Source organism: Oreochromis niloticus, linkage group LG22 (assembly GCF_001858045.2).
Source record: "Oreochromis niloticus isolate F11D_XX linkage group LG22, O_niloticus_UMD_NMBU, whole genome shotgun sequence".
NCBI classification, from domain to species: Eukaryota; Metazoa; Chordata; class Actinopteri; order Cichliformes; family Cichlidae; genus Oreochromis; species Oreochromis niloticus.
Window position 1 is genome coordinate 24,026,273 of NC_031985.2, and position 23,559 is coordinate 24,049,831.

The 23,559-nt window shown below is 40.9% G+C and overlaps 2 protein-coding genes and 1 long non-coding RNA gene across 4 annotated transcripts; all 3 read right to left on the bottom strand.

Moving 5' to 3' along the window:
* Positions 1 to 1,232: 1,232 nt before the first annotated feature.
* LOC102076122 (granulins) lies at positions 1,233 to 3,232 on the bottom strand. Its single transcript, XM_019350974.2, has 5 exons — positions 3,125 to 3,232; positions 2,905 to 2,985; positions 2,469 to 2,771; positions 2,162 to 2,335; positions 1,233 to 1,584 (listed from the first exon to the last, which is right to left on the bottom strand). The coding sequence occupies exons 2-4, from the start codon at positions 2,983 to 2,985 to the stop codon at positions 2,168 to 2,170; spliced, it is 552 nt and encodes a 183-aa protein (XP_019206519.1). The 5' UTR covers positions 3,125 to 3,232; the 3' UTR covers positions 1,233 to 1,584; positions 2,162 to 2,167.
* Positions 3,233 to 12,483: 9,251 nt separating this feature from the next.
* On the bottom strand, positions 12,484 to 15,252 carry LOC100692931 (granulins). Its single transcript, XM_003457268.5, has 5 exons — positions 15,098 to 15,252; positions 14,684 to 14,833; positions 14,336 to 14,557; positions 13,283 to 13,420; positions 12,484 to 13,188 (listed from the first exon to the last, which is right to left on the bottom strand). Exons 2-5 carry the CDS (start codon positions 14,831 to 14,833, stop codon positions 13,099 to 13,101), a joined length of 600 nt encoding a protein of 199 aa, XP_003457316.1. The 5' UTR covers positions 15,098 to 15,252; the 3' UTR covers positions 12,484 to 13,098.
* Positions 15,253 to 16,864: 1,612 nt separating this feature from the next.
* LOC106096746 (protein FAM133) lies at positions 16,865 to 23,087 on the bottom strand. Of its 2 annotated transcripts, none has more exons than XR_002058077.2 (11): positions 22,931 to 23,087; positions 22,205 to 22,302; positions 21,806 to 21,884; positions 20,804 to 20,890; positions 20,666 to 20,698; positions 20,406 to 20,477; positions 19,844 to 19,942; positions 19,700 to 19,738; positions 19,479 to 19,571; positions 17,707 to 17,757; positions 16,865 to 17,572 (listed from the first exon to the last, which is right to left on the bottom strand). It is a non-coding gene; the product is annotated as a protein FAM133 (long non-coding RNA). The 2 variants fall into 2 exon arrangements; XR_002058076.2 differs by having other exon boundaries at positions 19,700 to 19,741.
* Positions 23,088 to 23,559: the final 472 nt, after the last annotated feature.

Sequence of the window (23,559 nt, forward strand, 5' to 3'; positions counted from 1 at the left end):
CACCATCGGGGTTTGGGATGAACAGACAGAAAAGTGAAAACAAAGTAACCTACAAGTGCCACACATTTATGGGAACTTCTGCAACAGATATGCGAAGAACTTTCTGAAGAACATTTGATTTCTATTGTAGAAATAATGCCATGGGTGTTTTCAGCTGTTATATCTGCCAACTGTGGCTGCATTGATGACACAAAAGTTTAGAACACATTTTCCTCTATAAATTAATTACATGATTTCCTTTTTAACTCCAATTGCTTATTTGTACTGTGCTTTCATTTCAGAGTGCAATGAGACATTAAACTGCATAATTTCCAGTAAAAGCTGAAACAACTGTGGTGTTCTGATCGGATGGGAATTGAAATTAAGAATTTAGCGACTCTGAATCCATTTAGATATCACTTATCGATTTAATTCCTTTTTTATTCTCTTATTAATTCTCATTGGCTTCTAATTGGCTTCTCTTTGAGTCACCACCATCACTAAGCAGCATATCAATAACATTTAATTTTTGCAGATTAATTGTATGCTTTGTTTGTGCATGTTTATGTATGCGTAGATTTCCCCTCTTTGTTGTGATCAATGTTGGAGCCATTACTCAAAAAACGTAATGTATTACACATATTCTCAGCTTTAACATCTCTCTGGGTTCTTGGGTAGCTTAACATTAACATGCTATCTGTGCAGGTGCTTTCAAAGAGCCGAAGTTGTGTTAGCAGCATAATGTAGTTGTTTCTGGCCTGGATGTAGTTTCCACTTCACAATAGTCCTCCTTTTGTGCAATAAAAATAAAAGTACCGTCCATATCTACCATGTAGACTGCGCCACCATTTTCCTCCTCTAGCACACAAACTAAAATCTGCTGTGTGCAAGTGGAACCAATAACCTGGATCGATAGGCAAACAAAATGAAAATTCCAAGGAGTTGGACTACTGGGAACAAGAACCGGTTCTCAATTGCCATTCCAATCCACCATTATACATGGTAACATAATTAGTGTCTGTTTGTGTATATTTCTTTATATTTTGATAGGAAAATTGGAGGTAGGTACAGCAATTCTTGTTTTAATACTGGAAAGTGCAAACATACATTGATATACAGAGTTTGAAAATCAATATGGGGTTTGTTCAACTTTATTCCTCAAGTAATGCATTATGCTGGACTGGTACTGAGCAGGCTGAGGTGTTCATGGGCACTCAGACTGTGAGTAAATGACTGCATGACACAGCCGGGAAGAAGATGCTATGACTTTTTATTGGTGAAGCAAGACAAAAGTATACAAAGAAATGGAAAAAAAATCATAAAACAAATAAAAAACTTTTCACCTCACCATCGTAACATCATACTGGTCTATATTCATTGACATTCAGTCACATAGGCAGTATAGGAGAATGGAACCGATGAAAAACACATTTTCATTATTTAAAAAATAATCGATAAGATGATTTAAGATTAGCTTGAAATCCTTAATGATTTCCCTATTTCTACAATAAATCCAGATTAGGCATTTTCAACACATGATGACCTCAGTGAAAAGTTTGCTTAGCTGGTCTGTGGAGATGACTGGTGACTCTTTCTCCAGTGGGCCTGAAATTAGTGCAAGTCTTTGTGTTAGAACAACATATTATAGTCACCTCACTAAGTTTCTCCCTAAGTCTTTCTATCTAGCCGCTCTTCATTTGGCCACTAAGGGGCAGCAGAAACAAACTGTGATTTCTGGTCCTTGCTACATGCTTCACTATGCTTGCAGGCTAGTAGCTGAATTAGCTTGTCTGCTGTTTGTTTTGGGAAGCCAGCATACTTTGGATTTATAGGAATCTTTCAAGGCTGCAAAACTATGCAGAAATACTACGCAGAGCTGAAAGATCCAAATTTGGTAATAATACTATATGACCTCATCAGCACAAGAAACAGCTGGTTAGAGCAGGTTCATCATGTGACAGTAGTCTGTCAACATAAATGATCAAACCCACAACTATCAGTACATTTAGGTGTTGTTAAATCCTGGTTGGTGCTCAGATGTACACAACATCATTTGATATAACACCAGTAAACAAAAAAAGGTCTGTAGCCTTGAAATTTGATCTGAACAGTGAGTCATGCAGTGAAATTATCCCAGGATGTTCTCCACATGTAAAGGTGGTTAGAGTGTGGCGTTTCCTACCTTCTTCTAATTGTCGTCTTCCTCTGAAGTTGGGATGAGGGAGGCAGGTGCTGAAGGCACTGCTGGCTTGCGGAGGAAAGGATATGTGAGTTTTTCCCTCACACAGTGCGTGTAGGTGCGGTCACAGTCAAATCCAATTGGACAGCAGTGGTAGCCATCCAGACAACATTTGCCCTGCAAGAAACACTTTTAGTCTCTCAAAAGAATAATTATTATAGCTGCAAACTTGTTTCATGTCAGTGGAAGACAAAAGGAATTTTATTCCAATCATGTGTCTTATTGCACAAGAATATTTAGGCTGACTCACAGGAGAGTAGGGACAACAGAACCAGCCTCCTTGTGGGTGTCTGCAGCAAGTAGTGCCATCAGGACAGTAGGTGTAACTGTCACAGTAGACCATTGTTTTCTTTATTTGATCTGGGACCTGGCTCTCTTTAAGCTCCTGGAGTGGAGATCCAGACAGTTCAGGGGTGTTTGGTTTCTCCGCAGCCTCCTTCTTCACCATGGGTATGGTCAGCCACGGCTGGTCTAATTTCTGACATTTCATGGTAACCAGGTTACAGCGATATCCTGAAGGGCAGCAGTGGAGCAGATCGACACAGCACATGGCCTGCAGAATAAGTAGCAACCAACAATCAAGTTAGTGCACTGGTAGAAAGTTTCTGACTTTCATGTGCATGAGGACAGCAGCCAAAGCTGATTTTATCCTTGCAGCAGGTGGCGTTCTTTGGGCAAGTACTCACATCAGGACATGTGATAGAGCATGAAGCAAATCCCCACAAAAACACACCGAATGACAAACACAGAAGAGTGATCTTCAACATCTGGAAGACAGTAGCAAAATGACTCTGTACATTTTGTCTCTTTGGAGTATCAAGGTCAGACTTTGTAAATTTAATGTAACACTCTAACACTAAAGCATAATTCACTGTAGAAGAAGTGAACTTTTTTTGTAACCTTTACCTTTAGATAGTGAAGAAATTCAACAGCTTCCTGTGATGCCTTTCACGCTTTCCCTTCTGTGGTATCAAACACTGCTCTTTATATTAGAGGTCAGACACTCCCACTGCACAAAAATGAAAGTTTCACTTCACGTAACACCCCTGTGTCCTGTGACTGAGACAGGTTTTCAAAACTTCTGGAACTACAATAGCTCAATTCCACTATTAAACTACTGCTCGGTTAAATATACAAACAGTCTCTATACATGTTCTTATGCCATGATTGATTATACCTATTAAAAAAAAAGAACTGGCCTGTAAGCCTCACCTACTGATTAAAGTACAGCAAAGTTTGGAAAGGTACAGAGATTCTTCAATATGTAGAAGTACAGACTAGGGCTGGGCGATATGGCCTAAAATCCATATCGCGGTATAATTTGAAGCACGTGCGGTAACGATATATATCGCGATATATTCTTTTCTTCTGTATAACGTATTTTCCACACTATAAGGCACACTTAAAATCCTTTAATTTTCTCAAAAATCGAGAGTGTGCCTTATGTATGAATTCTGGTTGTGCTTACTGACCTCGAACCGATTTTGGCGTGCAGAAATCTGTTAAAAAAATGTTTTAGTACAACTTTGGTAAGCCGCACTGCTTGATGGATTGTCAGAGCATTACGGCTGCCGTAGTGAGGAGCTTCGCGGAGTAATCTGGGTCCAAAACTCAGTCCGTTTCAGGTCCCAAAGTCAAACGAACACAGAGTTAAAAACGGTCTAAATTCTTTCTGTAATGTTCTGTTCTCAAACTTATGAATAACGTATTCTTAATCTGCTTAACAACACTTTCATCTTTAATAAAATCATCAGCGTTGCTGCTTTACCAGGTGTAACAATTAAGTTGAACATCCAGGTATCCATGAAAACAGAGTTTATTAACTTTAACGGAGTTAGAAGTTAACAGGAAGTTAGCGCGCTAGTTTCCACCTAAACATGACATACCATGTTCTGACTGAGAGATTTTTGAAACTAATTAAAAGTACAGCTCTGCTAGCACTTCCAACACAAATGAAGACAGACAACTACAGGGAGTGCAGAATTATTAGGCAAATGAGTATTTTGTCCACATCATCCTCTTCATGCATGTTGTCTTACTCCAAGCTGTATAGGCTCGAAAGCCTACTACCAATTAAGCATATTAGGTGATGTGCATCTCTGTAATGAGAAGGGGTGTGGTCTAATGACATCAACACCCTATATCAGGTGTGCATAATTATTAGGCAACCTCCTTTCCTTTGGCAAAATGGGTCAAAAGAAGGACTTGACAGGCTCAGAAAAGTCAAAAACAGTGAGATATCTTGCAGAGGGATGCAGCAGTCTTAAAATTGCAAAGCTTCTGAAGCGTGATCATCGAACAATCAAGCGTTTCATTCAAAATAGTCAACAGGGTCGCAAGAAGCGTGTGGAAAAACCAAGGCGCAAAATAACTGCCCATGAACTGAGAAAAGTCAAGCGTGCAGCTGCCAAGATGCCACTTGCCACCAGTTTGGCCATATTTCAGAGCTGCAACATCACTGGAGTGCCCAAAAGCACAAGGTGTGCAATACTCAGAGACATGGCCAAGGTAAGAAAGGCTGAAAGACGACCACCACTGAACAAGACACACAAGCTGAAACGTCAAGACTGGGCCAAGAAATATCTCAAGACTGATTTTTCTAAGGTTTTATGGACTGATGAAATGAGAGTGAGTCTTGATGGGCCAGATGGATGGGCCCGTGGCTGGACTGGTAAAGGGCAGAGAGCTCCAGTCCGACTCAGACGCCAGCAAGGTGGAGGTGGAGTACTGGTTTGGGCTGGTATCATCAAAGATGAGCTTGTGGGGCCTTTTGAGGATGGAGTCAAGCTCAACTCCCAGTCCTACTGCCAGTTTCTGGAAGACACCTTCTTCAAGCAGTGGTACAGGAAGAAGTCTGCATCCTTCAAGAAAAACATGATTTTCATGCAGGACAATGCTCCATCACACGTGTCCAAGTACTCCACAGCGTGGCTGGCAAGAAAGGGTATAAAAGAAGAAAAACTAATGACATGACCTCCTTGTTCACCTGATCTGAACCCCATTGAGAACCTGTGGTCCATCATCAAATGTGAGATTTACAAGGAGGGAAAACAGTACACCTCTCTGAACAGTGTCTGGGAGGCTGTGGTTGCTGCTGCACGCAATGTTGATGGTGAACAGATCAAAACACTGACAGAATCCATGGATGGCAGGCTTTTGAGTGTCCTTGCAAAGAAAGGTGGCTATATTGGTCGCTGATTTGTTTTTGTTTTGTTTTTGAATGTCAGAAATGTATATTTGTGAATGTGGAGATGTTATATTGGTTTCACTGGTAAAAATAAATAATTGAAATGGGTATATATTTGTTTTTTGTTAAGTTGCCTAATAATTATGCACAGTAATAGTCACCTGCACACACAGATATCCCCCTAAAATAGCTAAAAGTAAAAACAAACTAAAAACTACTTCCAAACACATTCAGCTTTGATATTAATGAGTTTTTTGGGTTCATTGAGAACATGGTTGTTGTTCAATAATAAAATTATTCCTCAAAAATACAACTTGCCTAATAATTCTGCACTCCCTGTAAACAGCAGTGGCGTTTGCATGGTTACGGAAGTTGGACTACCTGGTATATAATGTTGTGCTACGTGATTGCTAGCGACACAGCTATGTTAGCATAACATTAGCACAGTGAAGCCGGAGGATGAACGCCAACTTTTTTCCACTCGATAAAAGTTAACGTGGTTAGGGACAAATGCAATCGCATAGCAGGATGCTATGGGCCAAACTTCAGTCAGGAGAACAACTGAGATTATTCATCTACAATACAAGGTTAGTTATTAATATACTGCAACAACATGGGAATAGAGCAGCTGCGAGAGAATTCAACATTAATGAATCAATGTTACGGAAGTGGAGGAAGCGCAGTTTTTGGCTTTCCCGATTGTGGTGGTGCGAATGAGGGATAACCAGGGACGGTAACTAAGATGTTGACAACGCCACCTGGGGGAGGGAGTTACACCCCAGGAAAGATTTCTCTAGCCAATGCAAGTGTTACACTGGCTACCAAAGCCCACAGACTCGTTATTAACAGCAGAGGTGAGACAGATGAATTTTACAAATCAAAATTTATTAAGAAGAACTACTAAAAACATAGAATTATAAAATCAGAAAGGTACCTAAGGTAGCAGGGTTGAGACGGCAAGATAGTTAATTAAAACACTTTATTAACAACCGATAATTAAAATGACCAGACTCCCTACCACGATGCTACCCTAAAACAATCAGTTTGATAAAAAAAAATAACTAAACAAAATAGTGGAGACTGGCCACTTGAGGAGGCAACCTACAGGGAGGAGTGCCCAAGGGTGCCACCAATTACTCACCCGTGTAATTCCACTGCAGACCTCACTGTCACTCACACTAAACTCTAAATGGTGCAATCTACCTATGCCCGGTGTGTACACTCGCATGCATCGGGGAGGGGATTCCACCTCACGTGCCTAGCCCCTCAACAAGCGGCCGCACCTCCACTAAAGCAATAAAACAAAGCATAAAACATTAAACACATTAGTAAAGGAGATCCACATAAAACAAATACACCCCAAGTTACTGTTCTTTATAAAAGCATCACATAACAAAACAGCATAAGACAAGACAGCAGCAGTATAGCACAATCCACTCTCTAAAGGGCAATAAACTGAGTAGCTTTCCTGGAGAGATCTGCAGTGCTTAGCTGCCTAATGCTCTCAGCCACCTTGGATGGACAAGACTGCCAAATGCCTCCTTCTGGTAGTGAAGCGCAGCTGTTTCTTATAAGCCCGCTAATTGTCAACTGGGAAGGTGTGGATGTTAGTGGTGCATTCGTGGACATCACGTAAGATCCTACCCCAGAATCTACTTCACTACAATCTACCCCCGGGATTTGAATCATCGTCCCGACGATTGACACTCACTGCCAAGGTCTAAACAGGGTAACTGTATTAGGCACAGGTGCTTGGGAGTGCACAGCCCCTATTGCTCTACTTCCTGCTACTTGGGGCAAATGATGCAGATTCGAGTGCATCCCAGCATTACCACGGGTAGTCCTATGTAAAGGGGCTATATTATTGTGAACACCAGCCATAACTGCCAGCTGATCAGTGCAAGCCGACACCACAGGGGACGTTGAGGGTTCTAGCTCGTCTGGTCTACGAGGGCTAGGAGTCTCTGGTCTTGGTTGGCAACTGCTTGGGGCTGGAGTAGGTTCAGAAACCAATAAAAAACACTCGCCACCTTGCATGGGTTCTTCTACAGGGGCAGTAGTGTACACGGACCCATTTTGGTCAGGGGCCTTAAGCACTTTATACACCACTGAACTTGAAGCACCCTTAATTTTATTACGACCTCTGAGCCCAACTTTCTTCAGATGAACCAGCTGACCTTCTCGCAGGGGAGCATCCTTTGCTTGCTGGTCATGGCGCGTCTTACGCCAATCAGCTACAGGGATTTGCTTCGGTTGAGGTGCGGGCAAATGGCCCACACACACATTAAGATGGGTTTGTGCATCTTTAGCCGACTGGCATCGCTCACACTCCTGGCACCACCGTTGGATGTCTCCATACATCCCTACCCAGTAGCACCATTGAGAAACCACATCTGCCGTGCTCCGAACACCCTGATAACCGTGCTCCTGGTGCACTTGCTGCAAAACCTGACCCTGAAGGGACTTGGGCAGCAATTCCTGCAGTGTCTCTCCTCTCCTTGGATGACAGACCTTCCGATATAACACGCCATCCCGCTCCACTAACCTACTCCATTACCTGACCAACCCGAGGGCCAGCTTTGAAGTGCGACCACGCTCCTTGGCATCAGGGCCCCGCCTCCGCCTCCAAAATTGCAGAAACTCCCGGACCATGGGGTCAGTCTCCTACAACATACGAAGGTCAGACAATGTATACCCAGGGAAGACCGAAGTAATGGCTTTAACAGCGGGGGTTACTGGTTTCCAACCAGTAACCTGCGGCAACGGGTCAGGTAGTACAGACTCTGAGCCTAGGATGCCCCCACCTGAACCTCGGCTCAATGGTTCAGGGGGTGGAAGTTTCCCTGCATGGAAGAACAAACAACATTACTTAAACTGGCTTGCACTGCTGTACCAGCTGACTGCACAGGCATGACTGTGGGCTCACCAGGGCACTCTCTGGCAAAATGCCCAACCTTCTGGCACCGTCTGCAAATGACAGCCTTATTACGTGAGGCAGGATATGGTTTGGAAGCACTATTCGAAGCTCATAGGGTGCAATACCTGCCGGACTACCTCTAAAAGGGACCTCCTGGACAGTGTGTTGAAAGCCTAACGCCAGGGGAACCGAGTAATTTCTATCCCTCCCGCCCCCTGGCATACCTCCACGCTTCCATAATATAGCCTCACGACGAACATCCATCAAGGTGGCAGTAGGGTGGCCGCGGACATACTGTTTTAATTCTCTGCGTAAGAAACAATCAAGCACATTTTCAACAAATTGGTCTCTAAGCAACACATCTTTGTTCAGCAGAACATGAGGGGACTGTTTCACAACTCTATCCATGCGGCACATAAGAGCATGCGAAAACTCTTGCAATGTTTCTCCCTCCTGCTGTCGTCTTAAAAAAGAACTCTTCCTGCAGAGAGACATATGACTTAGTACACCCATACAGTTCCTGTAAAATAGTCAAAATCTTTTCGGGATCGTCTTTCTCCTCTGGGAGCCGATATTTAATCTCTTCTCTGGGCTCGCCTTCTAGACGATCATAGATGAAAAGGGCTTGGTCGGCTGGTGAAAGATGTCGTACCCTCAAACAGGCCTGCACCTCTTCCACCCATTTGGCAATACCTATACCAGTCTTACCGTTGAACCATGGGCACTTCCTCTCCCGAGGAATGTAAATCAGTCTCTCAGTCGCGGGAGCTGAAACAGCAAAATGCACATTGGTGGATGAACCTGTAGCAGCAGCACTGGTGCCAGGTTGCTCCGATCCTCGCTCTTGCCGCATCTGCTGATTTTCTGCTTGCAGCTGAGCTACCAAGTCTCGTAGCTGTGTGAGCTATTCCTCCATGATAAACCAGAGTATTTAAATATCACTTTATAAAACCAGAAGTCCGTCCCGACGCTGCCGCTGCTGCTGTGTTGCCGCTGCACTACAATAACCAGACCAACCGAACAGATTTAACCCCAAAAAAACAAAACAAAACAAACAAAAAAAAAACCTGCAACAGATCTCTGCCTGAAAATATCCTGTCGACACAACGCCAGATTGTGGTGGCGCGAATGAGGGATAACCAGGGACGGTAACTAAGATGTTGACAACGCCACCTGGGGGAGGGAGTTACACCCCAGGAAAGATTTCTCTAGCCAATGTAAGTGTTACACTGGCTACCAAAGCCCACAGACTCGTTATTAACAGCAGAGGTGAGACAGATGAATTTTACAAATCAAAATTTATTAAGAAGAACTACTGAAAACATAGAATTATAAAATCAGAAAGGTACCTAACAGCTGCATTTTCAAAAATACCCGTGTAGGTGTGGACGTAGCGTAAAAGAGTTAGTGGTGTATTTTATTACTACCTGTAATTTATTGCAGTTTACTTGTATTTGTTTAATTGTTTACTCAGTGTTTGAGGTGTGAAATAAACCGCAATGGAGTTTGAAAATAAAATATGGGTGTGTGTGGAGTATGTGATTGTGCGGAGGGGGGGGGGCTAAGATTTTTCTTGTAAAACAAAGGGCGGCCTAGCAAAAAAAGTTTGGGAACTACTGCCCCAGGGTAAGGTGATCTCTCTCCTTTCTGTCTCCTTTCTCTCTCCTGTTTTTGTCATAAAAAATTCTAACATGTTTACAACTTTTCTTTTAAATTGCTGACATCTTGTAGATAGTGTCTCTTGAACAGGCCTAACTCTCTTTTACTACACTTCCACTGAAACCTGTGGCATCTCTGGATTTGATGGAATGTCTGTGTCCTATTAACAATGGCTTGAGCTTGTCAAGGTGAGAAGCCAACAACAGCACACCTGTTTGGTCTGGGTCTCAAAAATTAATTGATTTATACTACCATGCTTAATTGTTTCATGTGTTAAAAAATTTGGCCATATTATCAAAGTGTAAGATGTTTCTCTTTCTTTCTCTCTCTCTCTACACAAACACACACACACACACACACATATGTATATGTATACAAAATATAGTTTTAGTTACTTCCAGTACTGGAAGTAACTAAAAGTAGGGTTAATATAGTTCGCTCGAACGTTCTAGTGAACTATATTAACCCTCGCCCCCTCGCCCACGACCACGATACAAAACATTGTAACTTGTGCTTCAGTTCTCCTTTCATGAGGCTTGTCTTTGTGTTATAAGTTGTTGCATTTCATTAAATCCTGATCCACAGTTTCTGTCCAGGTGCTCGCAAACTACTGCCAACACATAACTGAGCGCACACAGACCTATAGAGAGAAACGTGCCTCGAAAGTGTTACGAGACTGCGTACGATCCACAAGCGTAAACTAAGATTTACAAATGTGTACAGTGATTTGTGTGTAACTTTTGAGGACAACACACACGAACATCAAGCTATTCGACCACACGTTAAAAAATAAAATGAAATAAAAAGGATACACTCAAACCAGAACAAATGGTTATTATTTACGCACAATTTTTCAAGTTCAGCTTCACGAATCAGATAGTTTACTCCTTGAAAAACCTTTGGGTGGATACAAATGTCTAAAACGGGTAACATCACTCTCACTTCCTCACTTTTTTTGTTTGTTTGTTTTGCTTTTGTTCTACATTTTTAATAAAATTGACCGTTTTTTTTTTTTCTAAAGAAACAGCACAGCTCATCACCCATCTAATTCAAAACATTTTACCAGATATGGCTACTACACAGTAGCCTAGTGGGAAAAGTCAGTGCACATCTGCAGATAGAGGGATCACCGTGGTTATGCATCACTCCCAGTCGTCCTCTGGAGTGAGTATATGCCAACCAATCTCTGTATATTTTGAATATAGATATAATCCATGTAATGTGGAATAATACGTTGATGCTAATCTTACCATTCTCTGGTAATAGCAGGCTAACACTAATGTTAGCTAATGACTAATCCTGAATAATTCACAAAGTCGTAGCTGTTTTAAACCATATATTCCCCTACTAGGCTACTGTGTAATGCCTTTAAATGTTAAATCTATTTTTTCTGTTGGAGAGGTGTCTTATTCTGTTTTTTTAAGATAAAGGAAATGCATAGTTTAAAAAAAATACATTAAAAGGAAGGAGGAGGAGGAAGCTCAGATGTCCCGGTTTTACACTGGGATATGAAGGCAACCTTCGTGGATCTGTGCAAATTCTCAAAACCAGATGTGGCCATGTGATGTGATGTGAGTGTTTCAGGCGATCCGTGCACACACATTTAAGGGTTTGTAAGTCAACCAGATGAATGTGAGACATTTATATGTACAGAAAGTTTTTGGAAGAGAAAATCCTCAGATTTGTGAAGCTAAACTCACATTGCTTTGTAAATGTGTGTGCACTGGATTTGGACCATCTATTTTTTGTGCAATTTTATACAAATCTTGGTTGGATTCTCATGCCTGGCTTCAATCGAGTGGGATTCAAATTACCCCATTTACCTTAAATATGATATTCTTTGGTGTGTTTCTGAAGGAAAAGAAAGCCAATTATGGTGTTAAGGTTTTATTAATCTTGTGTAAGCAATATATACATAAATGTAGTTTTTTTTAAGACCAAACCAACCCTACTTCACTGAACTTAACTAAGTTTAACTTATATTAAGACTGTGTCTACGGTCAAGCACTGTTTTAATGTCTTTATATTTTAATCCAAGCTCAAAATAAAAATCTATGAATCTCTCTCTCTCAAAAAAAAAAAAATGCACACAAATCACTGCACACTGGAAATCTTAGTTTACACTTTGTAAGACTTTTTCTCTCCATATAGACCCAGTCTTAACTGGTTATTGCCACACTTCTTCCTTTTTGACATGTTTTTGAGTGTTGGCTGTAAAATGGAGCCTGTCTTTGTTTCACTTCCCTATTTTTTTTTTCTTACCATAACTTTACCATTCCTCCTCCATTACTATTGTGTTACCGTCTTTCCTCATCTAAGTGTGTTGCACCATCAGCTTCTTCATTTCTCCATAATTCTAAATCTGCTGCCACCCGCAGAAACCCTGCTGTGGTGCCTGATTTGTATCAAACTCTGCATGTCTGCTGCTATATCCAGGTGGTCAGCAAGTTATATTGTTAATGGAGACAAATAAAGTAAAAGAAAGAATAAAACACACAAAAATGAATAAATTTTTTTTAAAAAGCTTTCACCTTCCAGTCCTCCACTTCTTTATGTGGCAGTCTGACCTTGCAACCAGTCACACCAACACACCAACATTTTGCGGCATCAAAACTCACATTTCTATCATTTTTATTTGGAAATATTCTTATGTTTTTAACTTTCAATACAAAAACGCCACAATTTGACTTGAAAATAGCAGAAAAGCCTTTGATTTTTCAGTTTATGAAAAGAATCCAGACATTAGACATTTTCAACATGACCTCAGTGGAAATAAATGGTTGCAGGAAATCTTTTGAAGCTAATTTGTGAAGTTAAATGGTGACTGTCCAGTGACGCAGCAGCATCAATTTAAACACAAAACAGCCAACGAATACTTAAAGTAATCTTACGTGGATATAACATCAATTGCCCGCTCGCTGTCTTCTTGTGAGGCTGATCGGCTTCTATCTCAGATGTGGCAGTGTGTGTAATAATTTTCAGCAAAATCTTGACAAATCTTGAAGTAACAGTATTTAAAAAATTTTAAAAAAATATAAAAACAGATCTAAACTGTTACAGTGCAGTTTCAACATTCAGCATCGTGTTTCAACATCATTCGTGCAGCCCTGAGAAATCTCAAGAGTAAGAATTTCTGCATTTCAAGGAGGAGGCATCACAGGTGTATCCATACTCACAGCAGTGCAGACCATCTGCACAACACTGGCCCTGAAATCAGTCCAAGTGTTTGTGTTAGAACAAAACATCAACCTTATTACAGCAAGAGGTGATGGCATTTCTGGGATTTATGCACAATCCTTACCAGTGGGTAGGGACAGCAGTTCCACTGGCCTGTGGATGCCTGGCAGCAAGACATCCCCCCCTGGCAGTAATGTAGGGAATCACAGCGAATGACTTGGGCCTCAGGGGAGCCGACGTGTGTTAGAGCTGGCTCTGGTATCTGCAAAATGGGAAGGACAGGCTAACTATTAGCCTGTTCGTCTTATCCAAAAATTAGTCGATTCATCAATCCTATTAAATGGGGGATAAAGTCTATCTGAGCTGTCACATGGGGGGGAAAGTACACTTTGTATGTAGCGATGGGAATTGATACAAATTTATCAGATATCGTAACATATCAAAGACATTACATTTGTGAAAATTGACTGCATGCTGTGGGTCAAATGTTTGCAGGCGCTTGCAAAGTTGCTTCAGCAGCACAATGCAGTTGTTTCTGTCCTGTATGCACTTTGCACTTTACCATCGCAATCTTGTCCTTTTAAGCAATAAAAATAAAAGTAATATCCATGTCTACGCTCAAGACTGTTCCACTGTTTTCCTCCTCTGACAAGAGGAACCGATAAACAGAGTCTGCAAGCAGACTAACAACTCCAAGGAACTGAACTTTTTCTATGCGTGTATGTGAGAGGATGTGTGATTTTATCTAAAAGTCCTTTAAAAACCTGATTTCTTTTTGTATTTAATTAATCAAGCTAAACCAGGAATTTTTTTTACTTTACTTGGCCATCTAAGGGGCAGCAGTATTTCTGAAACCCATGAGGAAAACTACACAGAGCTAAAGGATGCAAAGTTAGAAAAGAAATTCAGCAACTGTCCAGGTGTGCTCTCATCATGGCGAGAAACAGCTGATGCACGTGCAGTTCTTTTCTTGTCACATATAAAATGATTACAGCAGTCTTGCAATATAAGTGAGCAAACTGACAGCTGTCATCACATTCATGTGACTGGTGAACTCATGTGATCCTGCCTTATTGCTTTATTAACTTCTTCTTTGTGTAACATCGCTTCTTTTCAACAAAGTGAGGAGTTAAAGCGACAGGCAGCCTTTAAATGTTGTCAGCGTGGTGTGTCCTACCTCATTCATGCTCTCTGTGTCCTCTGACATAGGGATGACAAAGGCAGGTACTGAAGGCAGCGCTGGCTTATAGAGGAAAGGATATGTGAGTTTCTGTGCAGCATCCTTCTTCACCATGGGAATGCTCAGCCACGGCTGGTCCAGTTTCTCACACAGCTGTGTCACCAGGTTACAGCGATACCCTGACGGACAGCAGTGGAGCATGTCTGCGCAGCACACCGCCTGCAGAGTGAATACGACTTATTTCCAACCTGACTTCCAAAACCAACAACAAGCAAAACAATAAATAAAAAACCAAAGCAACAACACTCATGGAAAGCTATATTTGTGTGAATATAGCTGACTTACTTTTGGATACTGACAGCAGCCATATCCACGCTCAGTCTTGCAGCAGGTATCGATGTCTGAGCAAGTACTCCCATCAGGACACGTGATTAAGCCAGAAGCAAATCCCCACATAAACACCCCGACTGACAACCACAGAGTGAGCCTCGACATCTGGAGGGGAGAGCATCACACTGACTTTTTCTTTTTCCCTTTAATTCTTTTCCACTGACATCAAGGTGATATTAAAAAGTAGATAAAGTGCATATTTCTTTGCAGCTCACAAGTCAGACTTTTGATCGCATGTACTCCTGTAACTACAGTATCATTTTCACTTCTTCTGAAGATTCCTGCTCTCAAATGAAACTTACAAAACAAGATATTAAACCAATAAATTGCCCATAAAAGATTTTAAAATCAAATCTTTGAATCACATACCTTCAGATTGGGAAGAGAGTCAACAGTTTCCTGTCATATATTTCACACTTCCCCTATCACTGAAACTTGCATGGCTTTTTATAGTGCAGGTAAGACCCGCCCACTGAGGAGCAGCTGAGAGCTTGACTTCACATCACAGCACTTCTGTCCTGTGACAGTCATATAGCAGTTTTTAAGGTTTCTGGAACTACAGTAGTTCACGCCCACAGATAAAACTTCTATTTTTAAAGGGAAGTGCATTGTTTACTGGGCAACTTAAAGATTAAACAAGGCTTTATGAACACACATTAACCTTTCATACCTCTGTTTTGATCACAAGACCTGCCTATGAAGTCCTGCCACTGTGATGAGTGGCTAAATGTTCTCAAACTTTTATTTTATTTGGCCTTTACACTCACAGTTTGTGAAAGCTTTATATTTTTTTTTTTTATTAAAATCACCTAAACTATGAAATGCCAGCACATGTTTGCTCAAAGGAAACAAATATCCACCCCCACCCCACCACATTAATTCTCAGTTCCCACTTTTATACTTTATGGAAATTACTGCATGCCAATCCATGACTAAACGTGTTCCACTGTGCATTTTTCTATCCAGGTATGCTTTTACTACATTGGCAGCGTGTTTGGGATCGTTGTCATGATAAAAAAAAATGAAGCTGTTGCCATTCAGATGATTTCCAGATGGTATTGCATGGTGGTCCAAACTTTGAAAGAACTTTCTGTTTTCATAATGCCATCAATTTTGACAGTATATCTCAGCCACTTGCTAAAATGGTCCCAAACCATGACAGAGCCTCCAGTGATCCTGAGACTCACTGTGGTAAATCTCTCCTGTATTTATAGATGGCAATTTGAAGCTAAATTTTCAAAGTTCGTAAGACCTATTGCCACCGATTTTCAGTCCTGTTCTTGTGTAACTTGACATTCCCCAGCCTTTTCTCCTTGTTTCCTTTCCTTAGGAATGGCCTTTTAACAGCCACCGTCCCTCTGAGACCATTTCTGATGATCTACCTGCTGTTCACTGAAGCTGAAGGGCCCGATGCACCTCCTAGGTCTTTTTTGCCTCTTTCTTAAGGATGTGACTTTCAGATGCTGTTCATCTGCTGTGGAACCACTTTGTTGGCATAAAAAAGAATTTTATGTCTGTCAGTGTTATCTTTGACATTTTTCATAGATCGAAGCCTAGATACAATTTAAAACTGGTTCTTTGCCAAGTTGTGTGTAGACACAAAGAGGTTCATCCTTCAGATTGTTAGGTGCTGTTTTTATGCTTGAATCACTCACAGGTCAGAGTTAAGTGGCTTAACAAACAAAAAACATTCCTCTAAAAATGTCAGGTAGAAGGACTGGGCTGAAAGTGAGTGAAAGACTTTCAGAAAGCCTGCAGAACTGTTGCTTGAGGCCACTTGAAAAAATACGAGTCTGGCTCCTTAGAGACAAAATATGGAGAAATGAAGGGTGACTCATGACACTTTCCACAGTGGTGTCACACTTTTGGAGCCTGTGGTTTCATCGGTGAGGCATCTCATTCATTGTGCGGCATGACAGCAGATTCAAACACAAAGTCAGACTCATGGTTCAGTAAGAGGCACTTAAAGTAGTGAGGTTTACATATTTGTTTTTCTTTTTCCAGTTTCAGAAACAGAACGGAGAAGAACGGGGTCTGAAGAGGCCGAAGCTCCAGCAACCTGGAGACCTACAAACAACAGCTTTATTACTTAACCAACTCCTTCTGGCCTCAGTGTTGTAACTACATAACAGCAACAAAGGTTAAAACAATACTTTATTATTGAACTCCATTGTTTGTACAATTACACTGCAGTGTAACAACTCATCTAACGAAAACAATTATCCCTTGTATTACTGTATGACTGTGCAGCTCATTTCTTACAACAATGGCCAACTTCAATATGAAGCTGACAAGACATCCGGTCATCACGTCTACATGCATCACGCAGGCACTAGCATCAACAGCCTCGTGTAGCAATGGAAGATGTCAGGTGTGAAGCACAGGGGCTAACTCCTAGAGGGCTAGCATTCTGAAGGTGGTGGGGAGTGCCAGGCACACTCAAATCTCCACAGAGAGAGAGGAGGAAAAGAGAGGGAAGTGTGGGGAGTTCAGTCCTGTACTGTGTAACTCAGACCAATAGTGCAGAAAAATCATGGTGGTAAAACAAAAAAAGATGCACCAGTCGTTTCCACTTAGAGGGACCGGCGCTTTCCTCATTTTCACTTCACACATAGAAGCCGAGCATTCAAGCCCGCTGCTTCCCCTGTTCAGGTGGAAATCCCCAAAAATTGGATGCGAGTAGTTTTTGGTAGTCAAAGGCAAAAATGACTCTACTATTGAGCTGTCAGAAAAATGGGAGACACGTTTTCAGTCGAGGTCCGAGTCCGACTGAGACGCCGCCTTCTTTTTCTTTTTTCTGCCATGTTTTTTGTGCTTCTTTTTCCTCTTCTTCTTGGATTTGTCCTGGAAAAATAAAAAAAATTCTGCATTTTAGTGACTGATTGGTCTTTTGAACGATGTACAACGATATACTGCTCTGCCCGCAAAATCTTGTTTGCGGACTGTCTTGAAATAGGAAATGAAGTAAAATGTCTCACTGTGAATTTCTCCTTTTCCTCGCTGCTTCTCTTCTTCTTCTTGGCTTCAACCTGCAGGAGTAAAAAGTTGAAAGGTGACAAAGAATTTAAAAAAAAAAAATCCCCTAATATTTCACAATAGTGGAAATTCTACAATCAGCTGCAACAGCTGTGGGGTCAATCCAGGACCAAAGATGTTGTCAAACATAAATCTTCATGACTCCTTTATCTTTCTTCTGAATTATTAAATAGAATACATGCAGTACAGATCACTGGTTAGTTAAAACTGGGCGTGTGACCCAGTTTGAGATTATGATTTTTTTTATTTTTTTATTTATTGCATCTTGTGTTTTGTAATTTGAATATATTTATTTACTTATTTAAATTCTTAAGGCTGTTTTACTCCTATGTTCAGATGTTGCTATTTTTAAAAGTGCTTTATAAATAAAGCTGGCTTGGCTAAGAACACCATCAGCACTGCGTCAAACACTGATAGAATTAGGATGGATTTTCTCCAAGTTATTGAGGAGAAGGATCTATTCCACGTCGCACTGCAGGATATTAATTTTTTATTTTGCCTGTAGCAGTGATGCTGTGCTGGGGAAATACAACTGTGGACATTTGAAGTCAAACAAAAGTTCATATCTGAAACCATTTCACTCACATCATGAAGAGGAGCAGTAAGGAACTCATTTAAATGATCCTATAAAGTAATTTAATGTAGTGTTGTGTGCAATGATTCAAGGAGCTGAACATTAAATGCTGCCATGCTTTGCTAAAAATGACACAAAGATGGACTTCCCCCTACAGTAAAGAGACACGAGAGCTTGAACATCTGGTTGCGTAAACATTTTAGGAAAAATGAAACTGATGATTTGACTTCTGTTCTGTATCGCTACTGTATCCAAGTACAGGGTTTAAAGAGGGACACCAGCGAACGGCCTCTATCTGACAGGGCAGAAATGTAAAAGGCTCCATTGAATAACATGAAAAATGGTTCAGTTTGACTGCTTGAATGATTAAAGTAACTAAGGCTTTGTCCAGATCACTATCAGAATGAAAAGGTAACACATTCAAGACATAAATCCAAGCGGTTCGTATTTCCATCAGATGTCTACATGTGCATCTCATTGTCAATGCTTAAATAAGAAAATAACACCTAAATAAATAGTGCTCCAACAGCCAGCAGACAGATACAAACACGTGATTTATTCAAGTATTTTGGGTGGAGGCTTCTTTTACGTGCAAAACAGGAGGATCACTAATGAGTAACCGACCCCTTTGTGATTATAACAGAAGCCCTCTGAGATACTTTGGTGACATCTGGACCAGAGTCATTACAGGTTTGCATTTGCCAATTAGCTTTTTATTTTTATATGATTATTTATGTTAGTTTCCCCCAAGATGTCTAGTTTTCTTATTTTATTTCACCCAAATGTTTTTTCAGATCTAATTTTAAGTCCAGTTTTAGTCAGCTATTAAAAGCCTTGGTCTGCACAAACAATCTGTTCGTGTGCAAACAGCAGTGAAGACAGACTGCCATAAATATCTGACCTGAGAATAAGATCGACTCAGCTCTGACAAAAAAAAATAAAATAAAATCAGGGGAGCATTTTCAGTGAGGAGCTATTAAATTTAAAAACCGAGAAGACCAAAGAAGCAAAAGAGGAACAAAGGATGAACAGAGTAACGCTCAACTACTTCAAGTCTATTTGTAAAGTGAGGCAACGGATACATTTTTAATAAAAAATTAATGACTGCAGAAATGTGTGAGAGACAGAAATAATACTTACCGCCTCATCATCATCAGAGTCAGCAGACGACTCTGATGATGAGCCTTTATGACTTCTCTCAGCCTTCCTCTTTCTTCTACGGCTCTTTTCATCCTGATGGACACAAGATTTATTTATTTAAGTTGTTTAGGGAGGAAAAGAAAAGCCAGAGAATTGCATTTTAAATCAAGCGTCGTCATCAAAACGACAGATAAGTGAATAACTGAATAAACGTAAATTACCTTATCTCTGTCACCTTCTTCCTTTATTCTTTTCCTTTTCTTCTTGGAAAAAGAAAAAAGGACAAAAAATTACCACCACAGTCCATTTCTATAAAACTGCAATGAATCCACTATCACTACTTGCAGCATTGGAAAGAGTAAAACCTTGCTTTCAGCATCTGACTCATCCTCTGAGCTGTCCGATGCTCTTCTGGATGACGACTTCTTTCTCTTTCGCTTCTTCTTTACAGTCTTCTTTTCATCCTGCACGTGCAAAAAAAAAAAAAACCTGCAATCAGTGTTTTGCTGTATGTGAAGGAAAGCAGGAATCCTCCTAAGATCCACTAAAGTCTTTATAAATCTGATCTCTCTAAAAAATACAGTTTAATTTTTTTTTTTTCCTCTTTTTTATTAATTTTTGGGGGCTTTTTAGCTTTTATTAAGACAAGGACAGTTTAAGAGTGGACAAGAAAGGTGAGAGAAGGCAGCGAAAAGACATACAGGATATCAAGTCAACAGCCTTGTGGCACACTGACTGCTCAAGCCAGTGGGCCAAAAAACTTGCATCCCAAGTTAGTTTTGATAGTAAACTGTCATCCAGCAGACTCCAGAAATGTCCCAACCCGAACCTGTTTAATGCTACATGCCGTGCAGCTGTATTGTGTTACACTAGATTAGGTTCAAATGAAGCACATGAGATGTAAAATGAATCATAAAAGGACCTTACCTCGTCATCTGACTCTGAGGAGGAGCTGCTGGAGGAATCAGAACTCGATGAGGAGGAGGAAGATGAAGAATGCTTGACCAAAACACAGTGGAAGCAGGGTTCATTAGATATGAGGTTATTCGATTGTTTGAAAAAACAAAAAAACCCAAACTGCATTCACAGGCTTGAATAAGAGACGAGTTTAGAAAACATGCACTCTGTGTGTATGTATCAGTAACATGGCACAGCTGTCAATCAAAATGCTGGAGGTCTCTCCTCACCCTGCTGGATTTCTTCTTCTCCTTCTTCTTTTTCTAAACACAAATGCCAAGCAAATGAAGCACAGAGAAACAAAAAGTGAGTAAAGACGAGAAATAAAAATAATACTTCATGAACCTGATACAGGATTCATATCATACCTCTTTTTTGTCTTTCTTCTCCTCCTTGTCCTTTTCACTTGCACCTAGCATTTTCTCTCTGTTTTTGGCAAGTTCTTTCTTCCATCTCTTAAAAAAAACAAGAAACAATGTTACCAAAATAGTATAATAATAACAATAATAATAATGATAATAATAATAGACTGCATTTATATAGCGCTTTTCGCAACCCTTAAAGCGCTTTACAATTCCACTATTCATTCACTCTCACATTCACACACTGGTGGAGGCAAACCACAGTTGTAGCCACAGCTGCCCTGGGCCAGACTGACAGAAGCTAGGCTGCCATATCGCGCCATCGGCCCCTCTGGCCATCACCAGTAGGCGGTAGGTGAAGTGTCTTGCCCAAGGACACAACGACCAAGACGGACAGAGCTAGGGATCGAACCGGCAACCTTCCGGTTACAAGATGAGCTTCCCAACCCCCTGACCCCCCCGTGGTGTTTATTTGGTAACTGTTTCAATAAGTTGCAATATTTTCATCTAATATGGATTACAATGTTGCTACAGTGAGAAACCATGACAACACTTCAAATGTTCTACACACAAAAACAAATAAAAAAAAAATAAAATAAAAATCAAGCTCTCACAGTACGGTCACATTTCCATTGCAAACACAGATTTCCCCTAAGAAGGTAAAACATGCGGTACACCTGCACTCAGGCTCCGAGTTCACTGTATCAAACATTCTCACACTCGTAAATAAACAGTCAATTAACAATAACCAACTAACCAAACAAACACATCTTTGGACTGTGGGAGGAAGCCAGAGTACCAGGAGGCCCAGAAAGGCTCCAGCTGACCAGGATGTTTGAACAAATGCACCCCTGTGCCAACCACAAACTAAATAACTTTAAGATTGTATTTGTCTTTTTAATTTATAGACAAGTAAGGCAGCCATGGAGTATTAAAAGTAAGCTAACTCCAGAGGAAAACTGTGATTAACAGCCCTGTTCAAATGCTCTGTATATAATGCAAACATACCTCATTCATTTTGTCCTCAAAGTCAGCCAGGGCTCGAGAGCCCTTTTTCTTCTTCTCCAGCTGTTCCTTTAGCTCCTCCCTGATAAACACAAATAATTTTTTTTTTTTTAAACGGCTTAATTCCAAAACTGTCACCTTTTGGAAAAGACTGGATTCTTCTAGTTAAAGGTGAGGTTAGTATTCTTATTTAGGAATCACTAATAGCTTTATCTACTTAATACTGTTCATATGCTTTAGAGTTTTGAATTTATTAAAACCCTTTAACAAAGACTATGCTGCCAGATATGTTCACCTTGACTCCTTTGGCTCTTTAATAGTACACCAAAAATGTTCTTGTGGTGATGATAAAGTGAGGACACCACTTTACATCACTAAGCTGCAGATCTGCCCTTTACTTACCATGTTGGTCGAGGTCTGCTTAAATAATCCTGAATGGTTGGCCCAGAGCCCTGTACCGGCCCCCTGGCTCGTGCAGCAGCAATGGGGTTAATGTAAGCCTGAAACACAGACAAAAGCATTCATTTCCATCCTTCTAATAGAGGGACGCTTAAAATATGGCATAATGCATTGCAATTCACCAGTACTACATGCGGGATCGCTAAAATAGCTGTGAAACAGGGCAAACAGAGCCTGGGCATGGGGTTTACAGCAGGACGCTGCTACTGTGTAAGATTTGTGTGTACCTGGAGCTTCCCGAGGCTATTGAGAGAGCAATTAGTAGTACTTAGTAATAAAGTAGTTGCTGTATTTGCCAATCAACAACGGTCAAGTCAGTGCGCCTAAGATGCAAGCCGGGGGGGACCACTGTGCAACCTCAGCATGCCAAACTTTAACTACTCCCAAATTTAGGATTACCTTCTGATGCACTAAGCTAACGTTAGCTGTTTGAAAGCCTAAAGATTAAAGCAACCAATCTACGCTGTTGTATTTCCAAGCTAAGTGTGCATATGCGCGGCTAAACTAACCACCGTACACAGCAGGCCTAGCATCACAATACCTAGTGGACACGTACGTAAGCTAACCAATGCTAACTGCCGCGATAGCCCGTTTATTTTTATCTTGTTTACTAAATGTCACTCGGTAGATATGCAAATAATTTTATTCAAATTATGCGGCACCACTCACCACTCGATTGTCTCTCTTGCCCATGTCGAGTCAGCAATGGGAAACAACACCCAAGAGAAAGAACAACCATTTGTGTTACCTTGCTAACATTTACGTAGCCACTTCGAGTTGATAAAAGCTCGACTGATTCTTCTTCTTCGGCTGCCGTCGCAAATACTACACTACTGCCCCCTTCCGGAAAAGAGTAGGATATTGTGTCAGAATCCAAGTAGTGTTGAAATAAGCCAGAAATTAATGCTTTTACTAATACTTTTATTTTACTACTTCTTCTGGCTGCTTCCTTTAGAGGTCACCATAGCTGATCCTCTTCCCCCCATCTCACCCTATGGCAAGCATCCTCCTTTGTCACACCAACTCTCTGCATGTGATCCTCTTTTCATCATGCCTGGCAGCTCCATCTTCAACATCCTTTGTTCACTATATCCACTATGCCTCTACTGTACAGGTCCAAACCATCTCAGCCTCGCCTCTGTAACTCTAACTGCTAAGCCTGAGCTGTCTGTCTGATATACTAATATCTAATCATCTCCATTCTGCTCACTACCATGTTGACATCTTCACCTCCACCTCCCGTCTTTTTGTCACTGCCACCATCTCCAAATGATACATCATAGCAGGTTTCATTATCA